This window comes from Gossypium hirsutum, chromosome D03 (assembly GCF_007990345.1).
Source record: "Gossypium hirsutum isolate 1008001.06 chromosome D03, Gossypium_hirsutum_v2.1, whole genome shotgun sequence".
Classification (NCBI taxonomy): Eukaryota; Viridiplantae; Streptophyta; class Magnoliopsida; order Malvales; family Malvaceae; genus Gossypium; species Gossypium hirsutum.
The window spans coordinates 13,879,134-13,894,317 of NC_053439.1; the positions used below are offsets into that span (position 1 = coordinate 13,879,134).

The 15,184-nt window shown below is 34.4% G+C and overlaps 1 protein-coding gene across 1 annotated transcript; it reads right to left on the reverse strand.

Annotated features, from left to right (window-relative positions):
* Positions 1 to 2,283: 2,283 nt before the first annotated feature.
* On the reverse strand, positions 2,284 to 2,739 carry LOC121215398 (secreted RxLR effector protein 161-like). Its single transcript, XM_041089862.1, has one exon. It carries the CDS (start codon positions 2,737 to 2,739, stop codon positions 2,284 to 2,286), a length of 456 nt encoding a protein of 151 aa, XP_040945796.1.
* Between the last annotated feature and the right edge of the window lie 12,445 nt (positions 2,740 to 15,184).

The following is a 15,184-nucleotide window of genomic DNA, read 5'->3' on the forward strand; positions in this document are numbered from 1 at the left end:
TGAAGTCCAATTGAGGAGATGCCTTCTCTTGGAGACATTGATGACTCCCAGAAGATAGAGACATTGATGTGATTGACTGGACCCAAGAAGAAAGATTTTGAATCTATTTATGGATTTATTCACTTTTGACGTTCATAGTATGGCATACATTAATCACGACTGGACGAATTATATATATGTGACTTATATACTTTGATGTAAGTAAAAGTCTGAGTTCAAATCGATAAGGAACTGAAAGTTGGTATGTTGGGTATACGAGTTCTGCAAGTGTCATTCACAATAGTGGAATTCATAGCCTGAGATATGGGTAAATTATATCCTCTTATTGGTATTACATGATTGATGAAAAGAAAACGTGGTTACGGATCGTTTGTCTTTGTGATAAATGACTTGATTACTATTTGATAATAATTGAATTTTCATAAATGAAGATGTAATGGTTACCATGAGATAAAATATGATCATATTGGGAGAACGGATTTATGCAAAGAGATTAGATTTATCTAAAGAGATTAAGGATATCCTATGAAGGTAACACACTTATGACAAGGTCATTAGACGAGTACTGATCGAGTTGCTTTCGTAATTTTATTTCGTTGGGGAGAGCTCAGTCATAATACTATAGTAGAATGACTTCGTGACTAAATGAGTTTATAATTAATAGGCGAAAAGCTAGAACTTAATTATAAATCATTTGAGCCTTAATCACATATGTCTAATCGGTTCCTCCACTAGCTCATTAAAACAAAAAAATGATTAACTTGTTAAATCAAATGAATAGAAATGGTGAAAATAGAGAAATGGAAAACATTTGGAAATGAATGTGGTTTTCTTGAAAATAAATTTGAAAATGGCGAAACGAAAACATTTGGGAATGAGTGTGATTTTCTCCAAACTAAAAATAAAAAATGACATGAAAATAAATTTATGTATTTTTGAATTAAATGAAGTTCGAAAATGGAAATAAATCATTTGGTCATAGTGAACCTGTTGAATGTTGAAATATTCAATATATTTTCTTATAAATTCATTTACGGTAAAGTTGTCATGATTTTAACAAAATTAGAATTGGGTTGAGAAGATTTAATTGGGAAATTAATTAAGATGTTTATTTTGGGAAATAGAAAAAAAATATCGAGTAAGATCGACTTATATAGTATTGGATTAAAAGTCCAGGAAGTACTTGTAATTGGTCCCGATATGGGAAAGACCCAAAAGCCCCTCATGTTAAAGGGAGGGATGACAAACCCTAGTATTATTAACTAGGGCTGGCACCCTCTATACATCTAGTTAGACTAAGAGATCATTTTTTCTAGTTGAAATAAAGTTCTACAGTTCAACAAGGATTTTACTTCTTCTCCTTATAAATAGATGGCACTGGTAGGGTAAAATACACAACTTTAAGATATTGTTACTCTAGCTAGAAATAGTGAGAGTTTTATTCTCTGAATATTAAATCTATTTTCCAAAATAACAATTATGTCGGTTTCTATTAAGAAGAGATTTTTTTACACTAAATGTAAAAAAAAACTATTTTTGGTTCTGTGTTTTATTCGAATCATTCGAGCCACACTCGAAGAAGTACGTGGTACGAGAATAGTAGAGAAGGTTGTTCAATTGAAAGCCAGGAATGACAAGGATCCATATAGCTTGTTGGATCATCGGTACGCCCCGTGATGCAGCGAAAAAATATTCTGGATTGTCTCGGCCAGAATGGAATTGTCTCGGCCTCTACATAGTCCATCCAGTCAAAGCACGAACACCAAACTCTATGAACCTTTTCAAAAAGAATTCAAAAATTGGCTGCTAGACCTTTTTTGAATTTTTCTTACTTTCATCCATACATAATCAAAGATTTTATTCCTTTTATTCATCACCTATAATAAAAACAGAATAATTCCCTTTTACTTGTAGAGAAAATTATGGAAGGTATTAAAATTTTATATTCTTTGCAAAAGAATATTAACTTCCATAAATATTAATTCTGGGAAAGTAGTTGTGAATCGTGTTTGCCAGGTGATATTGTCTGTCGGGAGATGCTATCCTCCAAGCGATGCTGTCCGCCAGGAGATACTATCTGTCAGGTGATACTATTTGCCAGGGAATACTATCTGTCATTGATGTATGTAGGATGGTATATGTCTATCGTATTACACGTGATTCTGTTGACTTTAATCATAGGGTGTGACCCTGTAGTCTCTTATAACGTTAGTAGTAATACTAGAACATTTCTAATATTACAAGCAATTAGTGGCATCTAAAAATGCATCATTGCTACCCAAGTTACAAGAAGTTGTGATTTGAGATAACCATACTGGCTGCCATATACTTGGCTTCAGTTGTAAAATCATCTGTTGTATCTTGCTTTGAAATTTTCCTACTCATAACGCCACCATTATGGAAAAACACATAACCCAATTGTGATCGTGAATCATCCTTGTCGGTTTGGAAGCTAGCATCAGTGTAATCATTTACACTCAGCTTTTCCTCACCTCTATATATAAGGAATGTATCCTTAGTCCTTCTCAAGTACTTAAGGATATTTTTAATTGCAACCCAATGACCTTCACCGGGATCTACTTGATATTGACTCGTAATGCTTAAAGCATACGATACATCTAGACGAGTATATAGCATGACATAAATGATAGACCCAATAGCCAAAGTATATGGAATCTTACACATATATTCTCTCTCTTGTGGAGTTGAAGGACGCATTTCCTTCCAGAGTGATATCATGTCTCATAGGTAAGAATGCTCTCTTAAATTCTTCCATACTGAACCTTTTTAGTATTTTATCTATGTATGTACTTTGGCTTAGACCTAAAAGTTTTCTTGATCTATCTCTATAGATTCTTGACTCCTAATATGTATATAGTCTCGCCTCAAGTCCTTCATAGAAAAAGAGCTTCCTAACCAAGTCTTAATAGATTGTAGGATAGGTATGCCATTTCCTATGATAAGTATGTCATCTACATACAATACCAAGAATGCAATAGTGCTCCTACTAACTTTCTTGTAAACAAAAGGTTTATCTTCATTTTTGATAAAACCAAACACTTTGATCGCCATTAAAACGAAGACTCTAACTTCGAGAAGCTTGCTTCAATCCATAAATGGATATTTATAGTTTCCATATCTTACTAGAATATTTTGGATCTACAAAACCTTCAGGTTGGGTCATGTACACATCCTCTTCTAGTTTCCCATTAGGGAAAGTTGTTTTGACGTCCCTCTTCCAAATTTCATAATCATGAAATACAGCTATTGCAAGTAAGATCCAGATGGAATTAAACATAGAAATAGGAGAAAAGGTTTCATCATAGTCAACACCATGTACTTGTCGAAAACCTTTAGCGACTAATCGTCTTTTGTATGTTTGTACATAACCATCCATGTCGATTTTCTTTTTGAAAACCCACTTGTATCGTATGGGTCTAACCCCCTTCAAGTGGGTCAACCAAAATCCATACCTGGTTTTCTAACATGTAATTCATCTCAGACCTTATAACCTCAAGCTATTTCTCAGAATCTAAGCTTGCCACCGCTTCTTAGTAGGTCTTAGGCTCATGTTGATCCGTAAGTAGAATATCACCATGTGTTGTAATGAGAAATCCATATCTCTCATGTACATGACGTTCTGTTAAAGTTCTTCGCAGTAGTTGTGTTTCCAAAATAGTTGATTATTCCACAACAACTTGTGGAACCTGTTGTTCAATATCTGGTTCAGTGATCTATTGTTGTTCTCGAATTTCTACAAGTTCAATTTTTCAACCACTTTGTTTTCTAGAAAAATTCTCTCTCAAGAAAGAATCTTGTTTAAGCAACAAAAACTTTGTTATCAATAAGATTAAAGAAATAATATCATTTAGTTTCCTTAGGATATCCTACAAAGATGCACTTTTGAGATTTGGGTTCAAGCTTTATAGATGTTTGATGTTTAACATATGATTCACAACCCTAAATTTTCATAAATGACATACTAGGACGCTTTTCAATCCAGACCTCATATGGTTTCTTTTGAATCAGTTTAGATGAAACACGGTTTAGTGTGAAGGCAGCTGTCTCAAGTGCACATCTCCAAAAGGAAATAAAATGATCAACATGACTCATCATTGATCAAACCATGTCCAAAATTGTTCGATTTCTCCTCTCAAAAACTTCATTCCATTGTAGAGTACCATGAGGTGTAAGTTGTGAGGCAATCTCACATTAATTTAAAAGCTCATCAAACTGTAAGCTTAAGTATTCTCCTCCTCAATCTGATCAAAGTGCCTTAATACTTTTGCCTAGTTGGTTTTGTACTTCATTTTTAATTTCCTTAAACTTTTCAAAGGCCTCAAATTTATAGCGCATAAGATAAATATACTCGTATCTATTGAAATCATTAGTGAAAGTAATAAAATATTGAAAACCTTCCCTGGCCTGTATATTCATTGGTCCACATGTATCATTATGTATTAAGCCTAACAAATCACTGGTTTGTTCAATTTTACTATTAAAAGGGGCTTTAGTCATTTTGCCCAACAAGCAAGACTCACGTATATCAAATTTTTCGAAAACAAAAGAATCCAAAAATCCATCTTTATGGAGTTTCATATGTGCTTCTCACTTATATGGCCCAAGCGGCAATGCCAAAGATAAGTTTGATTAGAGTCATTTGTTATTGATCTTTTAGTATTTATGTTATAAATGGGCATATCTTGATCTAAAATGTAAAGGCCATTTACTAATTGTGTCGAACCATAGAAAACATTATCAAGATAAAATAAACAACAATTATTCTTAATGATTATTTCAAAACCAATTTTGTCTAAATAATAAATTTAAACAATGTTTCTAGTCAAACTGGGCACAAAATAACAATCCTCCAAACATAAATCAAGTCCAGTAGGCAAGGATAAAATATGTGTTCCTACATCTAATGCAACAACTCCTGCTCCATTTCTAGCTTGTAGGTTCACATCTCCTTCAACCAAATTTCTACTCCTTTGCAGTCTATGTACAGAGGCACATATATGAGAACCACAATTAGTATTTAATACCCAAGAAGTAGACGTTGACTTCTTCAAGATAAGTAGGGCAGTTCCTCTTCCAACTATGGATGCTCTATTTTCCTTTTCCTTCTTAACCTCTTCAAGATAGGTAAGGGAGTTCCTCTTCCAATATTCGATCTTACCACAATGGAAACATTTTCCTTCCTTAGCAATTCCTCCTTTAGTTTAAATACAATATTTCCTTTGTTGGGTTTGACCTTACCATTGTCCTTAGGCTTTGTCTTAGCATTAAGTTTTCCCTTGCCCTTGTCCTTACGAACCATCAAAATGGGCTTAGGTCTAGCCCTTTTCATGTTACTTTCAGCAGTTTGCAACATGCTAAATAACTTTGGCAAAGTCTTATTAATTTCATTCATGTTAAAATTAAGGACAAATTGGCTAAAACTATTCGACAACAATTACAAGATGACACCAGTGGCCAATTCCACACTTAGAGGGAATTCAAGTTTTTCGAGGCTGTCAATATAGCCTATCATATTGAGAACATGAGTTCCCACAGGAGTTCCCTTCACCATTTTGCATCGAAATAGAGCTTTAAAGGTCTCGTACCTTTCTTGAAGTGCTTGCCCCTCATATAATATTTTATTAAAGTTGATTATATCAATACAATATTAACTTAATATTTTATTGACGGTTTTAAATAAAATTCATCTCACCATTAATGTTAACCTTTAATCCATATGATTTATTTATTAAAGTTGATTATATCAACATACTATAATATATATGCTAACATATCATCCATCGTATCACTTACATGAATAATATAGAGCACTAAATAAAAGCAATAGTTATAGCTCATAAAACTAAGGTTAATTACGGTGATCAAAGATATCATTCCCACGAGGACTACAAGTACTAGTAATTATTGTCTTTGTATTATTTAGCTGAGTAATTTGAATGATTGATTAAAACTAAAATTAACTAATTTTATTAACTAACAAACTCGGGAAAAAATAAAACACGAAAATAATCAAATAAAAAACAAAAAAATGAAACAATTACTAGGAAAGAATCCGTTCAGATTTCATCTACCACTATCAATCTCAATTACATAATTTCTTTACTTAGCACCTTGATCCGTAGAAATCCCTAAATTATGCTAATATCTCTTTCAAGCATAAGAGCAACTGACTCTAGGTTGATCAATTGAAATTTCTTTCTAATTAAAACACTGATTATCACTTTGACTCACACAATGGATTCCCCTATTAGATTTGACTCTAATATGATAGAGTTATATTGTCCTATTTCTAAGATTGCATGCAGCTCCACACAATTTCACAATATCTAATCTTAAACAGGTCTATTCAACCACTGATTTAAGCACATCGAACATGGATTAATACTCTAAAAATATCAAACCAAGAATTATGCACACATAGTTAAGAACAAGAAACTAAGTATTTATTGACTCCCTTTTTGTCAAAATTTGATTTGGTTAGTTGACTATGTATTATCCTTATGTTGTAAGGACAACGAGGGATCAAGTGTAGAGTTATGAAAATGTTAGCACAGCTGCTATAGATAGACCTCGATGCGATCCTGCTGACACTAAAGCTGACCAAATTGTTGTGAATGTTGCTACTGAAGACGTCTGATCTTATCTAACTGTTGTTGTTTTATGCGATAGATGTCCTCAAGCGTGATCCTATGCGCAAGAGTGGAATGACTAGCAAGAGGAATAGGTCAAGTTGGGTCTGCATGTCTAGGTGGGTCATCATCTGGGAGCTCCTCATGCTCAACCTGAAGATTCGAGTGAAGCAGTGTAAACCAGTTTAGACCAGCACCGTGCTGACAGTGGATCATCCGCATGTGATTCATGATAGGCAATCCCCTAAGGATAGATCCCAACACTGACAAGGGTAGAATGAAAGAAATTAAGTGAATTTCTAAATGGTTGGATTAGCAAAAAATGTGTTTACGAGTTCTACGGTCAGATTTATTAGATGGCATCAGAAATAGAAGAACCAAACCTTTGGGATGCAGACAGTATTTATCTGAGATTCAATGGCAAAGACAAAAAGATAGAGTTAGAGGACTGGGGAAGGGCTTTCGGGCTAAATTATTATACCTTCAATAAGCAATATGAAGTTGAATTTTGGGAAAGATATTTAAGAGTCGACTATGGTTGTGGTATAAAATGTAGGTATGCCTCAAACATGGAATCTTTACATGATAGAATCATAACTAAGTTCATAACTAGGGTTATAAATTACAGAGAACAATCTTTAAGTTCTATAATGAAATGTGATGTATGGAATCTACAACACATAATGATGAAAGATAGTTTTAATACCGCTAGATACATGTTTGATAAAATAAAAAAATGGAAGAAAAGTAAGAAAACTAGGATGATTTATGCCAATTTGATCACTGAGTTATGCAGACAAAATGTTAGAAGAGGTTTTTGGGTTTAAAGGTTTGAGGATGACTTGGTAGCATATAATACTCATCCATGTACACCAGAAAATATAAGTTCCATAGGACAAAAGTATGATTAATGAGAGGACATTGGATTCCTATATCCCCTATTTCAAAGACTACAACTAGAGTACAAGCTCTGAACCTTCAAATTGCAAGATCTGAATCTTCAGACACTCACCAGCAAGCTACCACTAGTGTACAAGCTGCTACAAATCAACCTTCAAGGTCCATGAACATAAAATCAATATCTTTGACAGCCAAGATTGATCTGTTTGTTGAGACAGATTGATCTGCCTTTAAAAATGTAGGAGAGACTGATTGAAATGCAAGAGACCTTCTCAGAGATTAAGGATATAGTAAACATAATATGGAATAAACAAAATCAATTGATTAAGGATGTAAGGCACTTGGAACATAAAATAAATGAAGAAGAGGATGATGGCGAAGAAATTCAGAAAAAAATGAATTGACACAGGTTGGGAGACAAGTTAAGACAGAAAAAAGTGAAATTGTACTGCTTGATTTGATTTTCAGGCAACCAATTTGATACTTTTTTTTTCGTTTGCTTTACAAGGACATGAATAAAAACCAAGGAGCTAAAGTTGATTTTGATAATATTCCTAAATATCCCACTAAATCATTAGTTTCAGTGTCCCTTTCAATTTTAAGGAGACTAATAAATGTATTAAATCTCTTTCTCACTTCTATTCAAAATATTAACATATTAGTTTTATCTATTATTGCTTGCATTTGCAGATGGTATAATGAGATCTGCTGCTTCCAAGTTTATTAAGTTTGTTCGGATAACTATGTGATTGTTATCTGGTCATCAAAGAGAAGGTAATGTGTGTTATTATATTTATAGTGATCACTTTCCTTTACAGTTTCCATTTTTTTTATGTTCTGGTATTCAGGGGGCAAAGCTACTACCATTTGTTCTTATTGGATAATTTGGCCCTTCCGCCCTTCCCATAATCCATTTAATGAATTTATCTTTTAAGAACATTTCACTTTTTAGTTTTTACGAGTAAACTTTAAGAACAATGCAGGTATAACATCGATCGGGAACTTGAACAACTCGAAGGAAATGAAGGCACCTTTTTCTTCGTTTAGGTAACTTTTATATTATTATGCAATGGGGTGTATCTTTTTCATCTGTTTAGTTTTGTTTCAAGAATCTTTAGAATTTTCTGATGTTGACACCAGCTTTTTGTGAAAACGGGGTCGACTTGGATTTTTAAAATGAAAACGAATACGGGAGTCTCCACCAATCCTTTTTTGATGAGGTGTGATCGGGTCACCTCATAAAACGGTTGCTTTTAATAAACGGTTTAGATTTATTAAAAAAATTCTTTTGGTCTGCAAAATTCAGAAAAACGGGTTCGGGAGTCGGTTACGTATGAGGAAGGATTAGTACCCTCATAGCGCCCAAAATTGGTACCTAGTTGATTAAATAATGTCTTAGTGTCGAAGATTGAAAACTTTAAAGAGATTTAAAATACGATCCTTTATTAAAAAAACTTGTATAAATCAAATTACCCGTTAAGACCCTCTCATTTCGGAGAGAGAAAATGTCACACCCAATGAGTTAGGGCATGATATTTCACCTCCTCAAAATGAGCTTGTCCAAAAAACTCGTGCAATAAAATTTAAAAGGATATTCAATTGTTTAACTCAGATGAAGAAATCGCAGCCCAATACGTTAGGGCACAATTTTTCAAAATTCTAAACATTGAATATAGCCTTTATTATTTTTTAGAAAAATTCTCATCTCGAGAAAACAACGTGTCATATCCAATGCATTAGGACACAACGTATTGAATTCCCGATAATGAGCTTTTTATTTATGTTTTTTGATTAAAGAGCATTCTCGATTATTTAGATTCAACGAAGAAAATTGGAACCCAATACGTTAGGGCTCAATCCTCTCGTAGATCCCAAATACTGAGTATTGCCTTTATTTTCAAAATTTTCTCTTTTTACGAATTTGGGTAAAAATTATATATGATGGAACAACAATTATGATAATGTAAGTAAAAATAATACGAGCAAAAACAAAAAATAAAAAAATACGAATCAATTATATATGCAATAACAAGTAAATAAACGAATAGAACTAAAACATTCTTTTAAAATAATAACAAACGCGTAAATAAATAAATAAATAATACAATTATGAAGATGTAAAAAGATATATATATATATATATGCATGTGTATATACAAGGTTTATAATAAAAAAGAAATAAGTCAATATTAATATTAATAATAGGATAACAAATAGTATAAAGTTAAAAAAATGTAAGTAATTACATAATAATAAAATATAATGAGACAAAAATATTTAAAATTTAAATAAGTAAATATAAGTAAATATATGATAATACTAATACATTGAAGGTATAAAAAGACATAAATAAATAGTAAATAATAAAATGATATAATAAGACAATTATGTAGGCAAAGAAAAATGCATATATATACAAAAAAAAAGCTAAAAATAATATAAAAAATTAATATATTAACACAATAGTAATGGATAAATAAAAGGAAAATAAAACTAATAATAATAATTAATAATAATAATATCAAATTTATTAATTTTAATAATAAAATAACCAAAATATCAATAGAGGGCTAAATTGAATAAAAAACAAAATCCGGGGTCAAACAGCAAATAAATTAAAGAGGAAGGACCATGTTGAATGCGCGAATAACAAGGAGGGACTGGAAGGGAAAATTTCCCTTCACATCCAAAACGCACAGCTTCAGGGGACCAGGTTGTAAAGCAAAATAAATTAATGTGCGAATTTAAAAAAAACAAAAGGCCCTTGATTGTAAAGTTATTTAAAAATGGAAGGGCTCAAAGTGAAATTAGCCTTTCCGCTTAAAAACACGCGGATCCTGGGCATAGGGTGGGTTGGATCTCGGGTCAAAGGTCAAAACAGTGCTGTTTTGGCCTCTGAACCCCAAAATCAAAACGTCGCCATTTCAACTGGGGTATAAAAATCAATTATTTTGCAAAAAACTTCATTTTCACTCTCGCTTAAAAAAACTCAAAAATATCTTCCCAAACCTCTCTCGCCTCTTGTTTCTATATATATATATATGTATTTACAGACTTTTTTTTTAAAAAAACAGTTAGTTTATATAAATATTTCGAAAAATGAAATTAAAGAAAAATTCAAAAAAAAGATTAAAGTAAAAATAAAAGTGAATAAATGGAAAAAGAACAAGAACTAAAGAGCAGAATAAAAAACGAAAATCACCTCTGAAGTAAATTTTGTTCTTTTATTTGTTGAATCTGTTTCTTTTTTCTTAAAAAAAGCCAAGAGCTTTACAATCTTCATATTCGGCTTTTTATATCCGATAAAAAAACTAAATTGTATTTTTCTTTTGCAATTTGGCTTGTTTCCTGTTGCGTGTTGTCCATTTTGCATGTGATGGACGTGGGTGGTTGGTGGCAGAGAGCAGGTGGCGTCGGTGGCTGTTAGCAGAAGGCAGGTGAGGAGGCCATACAGTGCGACACCAGAAACCTTAGGGTTTCTGGCATTCTGACATGATTTGGGCCTTGTGGTTTGGGCTGTTGTTAATTGGCCTGTTAATAGTTTGGGTTTGTATTGGTTTTGGGCCCGGGGTAAATTTGGGCTTGTACATCTGATATCTGAAGGAGTTAATGTCAATTATACATGATCAAAAGAACTGCAAAAATACATCCAAAATTTGATAATGTATATGTTAAACATCTACATGATGTGTGGAGCGTTCATAAAAAAATATAACAAAGAAAATACGTTAGTGGATAATTCATAAAAAAAATGATTTATAATCCAGCAAGTAAATAACTCATTATATTTGTTTTTACTTTTAAATACAATTGAGTTGGACCTTCTTCTTTTTTATCATTATTATGCTCACCTTTTAGTAACTGAGAAACTGAGAAAGGGGATGCACAACCCATTTCGGGTTTAAATAGTCTCAGGAGTTAGTGTTCTTTGTTTTTGATCCCAACGGTCAAAGGTGTGCTGATGGTGAGAGGAGGCATATATCAGAATCGGAGACGATCAAATGGTCAAAGGTGGAGATCGGAGGAGATTTGCATTTCAACTTCAAGGATAGCTTTGAAGATTTTAGACCGATTATCATCCAAACTAAGCCAGCCAATAGTTTGAGGAGGAAGAGAGCTGGACTCTGGTGGTCGCAGTTGGCCCGAGGGACGTCGGCGATGGCTGACTGCATGGTGGAGTGAAGGCGCCGGCTAGGGAAAATGGAGAAGAAGAAGAGAAAAGAGTGAAAAAATAAAGAATATGAGGATGAAAAGAGGAATAAAACATAAACAAGAACTCAAGAACAGAATAAAAAACGAAAATCACCTCTAAAGTAAATTTTGTTCTTTTATTTGTTGAATCTGTTTCTTTTTTCTTAAAAAAAAGCCGAGAGCTTTACAATCTTCATATTCGGCTTTTTATAGCCGATAAAAAAAACTAAATTCTATTTTTCTTTTGCAATTTGGCTTGTTTCCTGTTGCGTGTTGTGCATTTTGCAAGTGATGGACGGGGGTGGTTGGTGGCTGAGAGCAGGTGGCGTCGGTGGTTGCGAGCAGAGGGCAGGTGAGGAGGCCATACAGTGCGGCACTAGAAACATTAAGGTTTTTGGCATTCTGACATGATTTGGGCCCTGTGGTTTGGGATGCTGTTAATTGGGCTGTTAATAGTTTCTGTTTGTATTGGTTTTGGGCCCGGGGTAAATTTGGGCTTGTATAGCTACCCCTCTTTGCTTGTTGTCGTGTAACGAGAACAGAGCAAAGACCAAGAAAGACCAAATTTGCCCGGTCTCGCTAAGTCTTGACTTCTTTGAGTGCTTCTCTTATCCAAGTAGCATCCTTCCACTCCACTATGTCTCATTGCTTCAATATATTCCACTGCAACTTCAAAAAAAGATATGACTTGTGGCTTCAATCCACTTTGCTGTGACTTCAGGGGGACGGGATTTATGGTTTTAGTCTACTCCACTGCAACTTCAGGGAAGTAAGACTAGTTGCTTCAACCTGCTCCACTGCGACTTTAGAGAGATAAGATTTTTTATAGTGTGACTTGCTCTACTGCAACTTCAGAGAGATAAGGCTTGATATCTTCAATCTACTCCACTGTAACGTCAGGGAGATAAGATCTGCTATTTTCAGTATGCTACACTGAAACTTTAAGAAAATAAAGTCTAATGTGATCTGCTCTACTGCAACTTCAGAGAGATAAGATCCATCATTTAATCTGCTCCACTGTAACTTCAGGGAGATAAGACTTGTAATTTCAACCTGCCCCACTGCAACTTCAGGGAGATAAGGTTTGATATGGCTTCTATGTGTTTCGCTGCCACTTCAGGGAGATAAGATTTGTAACCCTCTACAATCTGCTCCACTGCAACTTCAGGGAGACATGATCAGTTTTCGATCTGCTTCACTGCCAATAAAGGAAGACAAAATCTACAATCTTTGACCTACTCCGCTGCTGCTCAGGGAGATAGGACTGGTGGCTTTGATCTGTTTCGCTGCCGGTACAGGAAGACAAGATCTGTTGTTTTTAGTTTGCTCCCCTGCAAACTCAGGGAGGCGAAACTTGATATGATGACTTCAATCCATCCCACTGCAACTTCAGGGGTATGGGTAACTTCATTGATCTGTTCTCTGGGGAATATGACCTGCGAAATCCATTTCATGGACCTATTTATGCCTAGTGTTTAGAATATTATGATCGGAATGAATCAAAATTTCCTAACTAGATGTGTATGAATGATATTTGCATGAATGCAGAATGTCATGAGAATGATCCATTCTTAATGTTTGGGTTGTCATTCCTCATTGTTCATCAAGGTTTTATCACTAATACCTTCTTGTTTAGTCGGTATCTTTGATAGAAAAATCAAAGAAATAGTTACAATTTAGACTATTCTTTCTCCAATGCTTCTAACCCTTAAGTTGGTTAGTTCTAAACAATAGCCTTGTTTCAGGTCCTTGTACTATTTAGAAGCTTCTAGAGTAATATGCAAAACTTCTTTTTCTTGAATATTATCAGTCCAGTAATTGTTATTTCAATGAAAAAAGCTTGAAAAAGATTATCAAAATGGACAAAATGAAATTTTGTTAAGAGCAAAGCCCGAAATGAATGAATCAATCAAGATAGAAAATTTTGATATAATACAAAATGAGAATGAATTAATCAAGATGGCGTATTTTGTCAAAAATATAAAAAATGAATAAAATGGAAATAGGTGCCCTAGATATTGTAGCATAAGCTTCTCTGCCCCAAACTTCTTGAGGACCCTTTTGAACTTGATATGTGTTTAGAAGTCCTAGAAGACTGTGTTAATGCCCCAAGATGTAGCATCTCACATTCTTGCTAATTCAGAGAGAACAAAGCTATCGCATGCCCCACCTTTGATCAAAATTTGAATTGCCCATTCCTGGGTTTTCAATTCAAAACCCCTTTGGTCTTAAGGCGCCCCTTGCGGGTTTTCACCTTGGCCTCTCCTCTTTTTTTTCGGTGAAGTACTTCTTGACTGAATCTGAATTCATAGGATTAGGCAAGTTCTTGTCATCCATCTCGGTCAAAATCAACTCTCCTCCAGAAAAGGCTTTCTTTACCACATAAGGTCCTTCCTAATTTGGCATCCACTTTCCTCTAAAGTCTTTTTGTATGGGGAGGATTTTCTTCAGTACCAAGTCTCCTTCATGGAATTCCCTAGGACGAATCTTTTTGTTGTAAGCTCACATCATTCTCTTTTGGTACATTTGACCATGATGTATAGCTCGTAGCCTTTTTTCTTCGATAAAATTTAGTTGATCATATCGAGATTGAATCCATTCTGCTTCATCTAGTTTCAATTCTGATAAAACTCGGAGGGAAGGAATCTCTACTTCAATGGGCAAAACTGCCTCCATTCCATACACCAATGAGAAAGGTGTTTCCCCGGTAGAGGTTTTAATAGACGTTCGATAGGCAAAAAGGGGCAAATGGTAACTTCTCGTGCCAATCCTTATAAGTCCCAGTCATCTTTCCTACGATCTTCTTGATGTTTTTATTGGCTGCTTCTACCGCGCCATTCATTTTTGGGTGATATGGCGATGAGTTGTAGTGTTTGATCTTGAATTGACTACAGACCTCCGCTATCATGCTGTTGTTCAAGTTCAAAGCATTGTCAGATATAATCTGTTCTGGCATCCCGTACCGACATATGATCTCTTTTTTAGGAATCTGCTGACTGTTGACTTTATAACATTGGCGTAAGAAGTGACCTCTACCCACTTAGTAAAGTAGTCAATAACTACGAATATGAACCGATGCCCATTTGAAGCTTTTGGTGAGATCGGCCCAATGACATCCATGCCTCACATAGAGAAAGGCTATGGAGAAGTCATGGCATGGAGAGGTGAAGGGGGCACGTAAATCTTGTCTCCATAAATTTGACATTTACGGCATTTCCTGGCATATTTGATTCAATCTCCTTCCATGGTGGACCAATAATATCCGAATCTCATGATTTGTTTGGCCATTGTGAAGCCATTAGCATGCGTTCCACAAACTCCCTCATGGACCTCTTCCAAGATTTGTCTGGCCTATACAGCGTCTACGCATCTTAGCAGCAGCTAATCTTTTCTTATTCTATAGAAGATCTCTCCATCTAAGACATAATTGTTGGCCAGCCTTC

Coding starts and splice junctions, on each gene's coding strand:
- LOC121215398 (XM_041089862.1), bottom strand. CDS start 2,739: ATGATATCACTCTGGAAGGAAATGCGTCCTTCAACTCCACAAGAGAGA.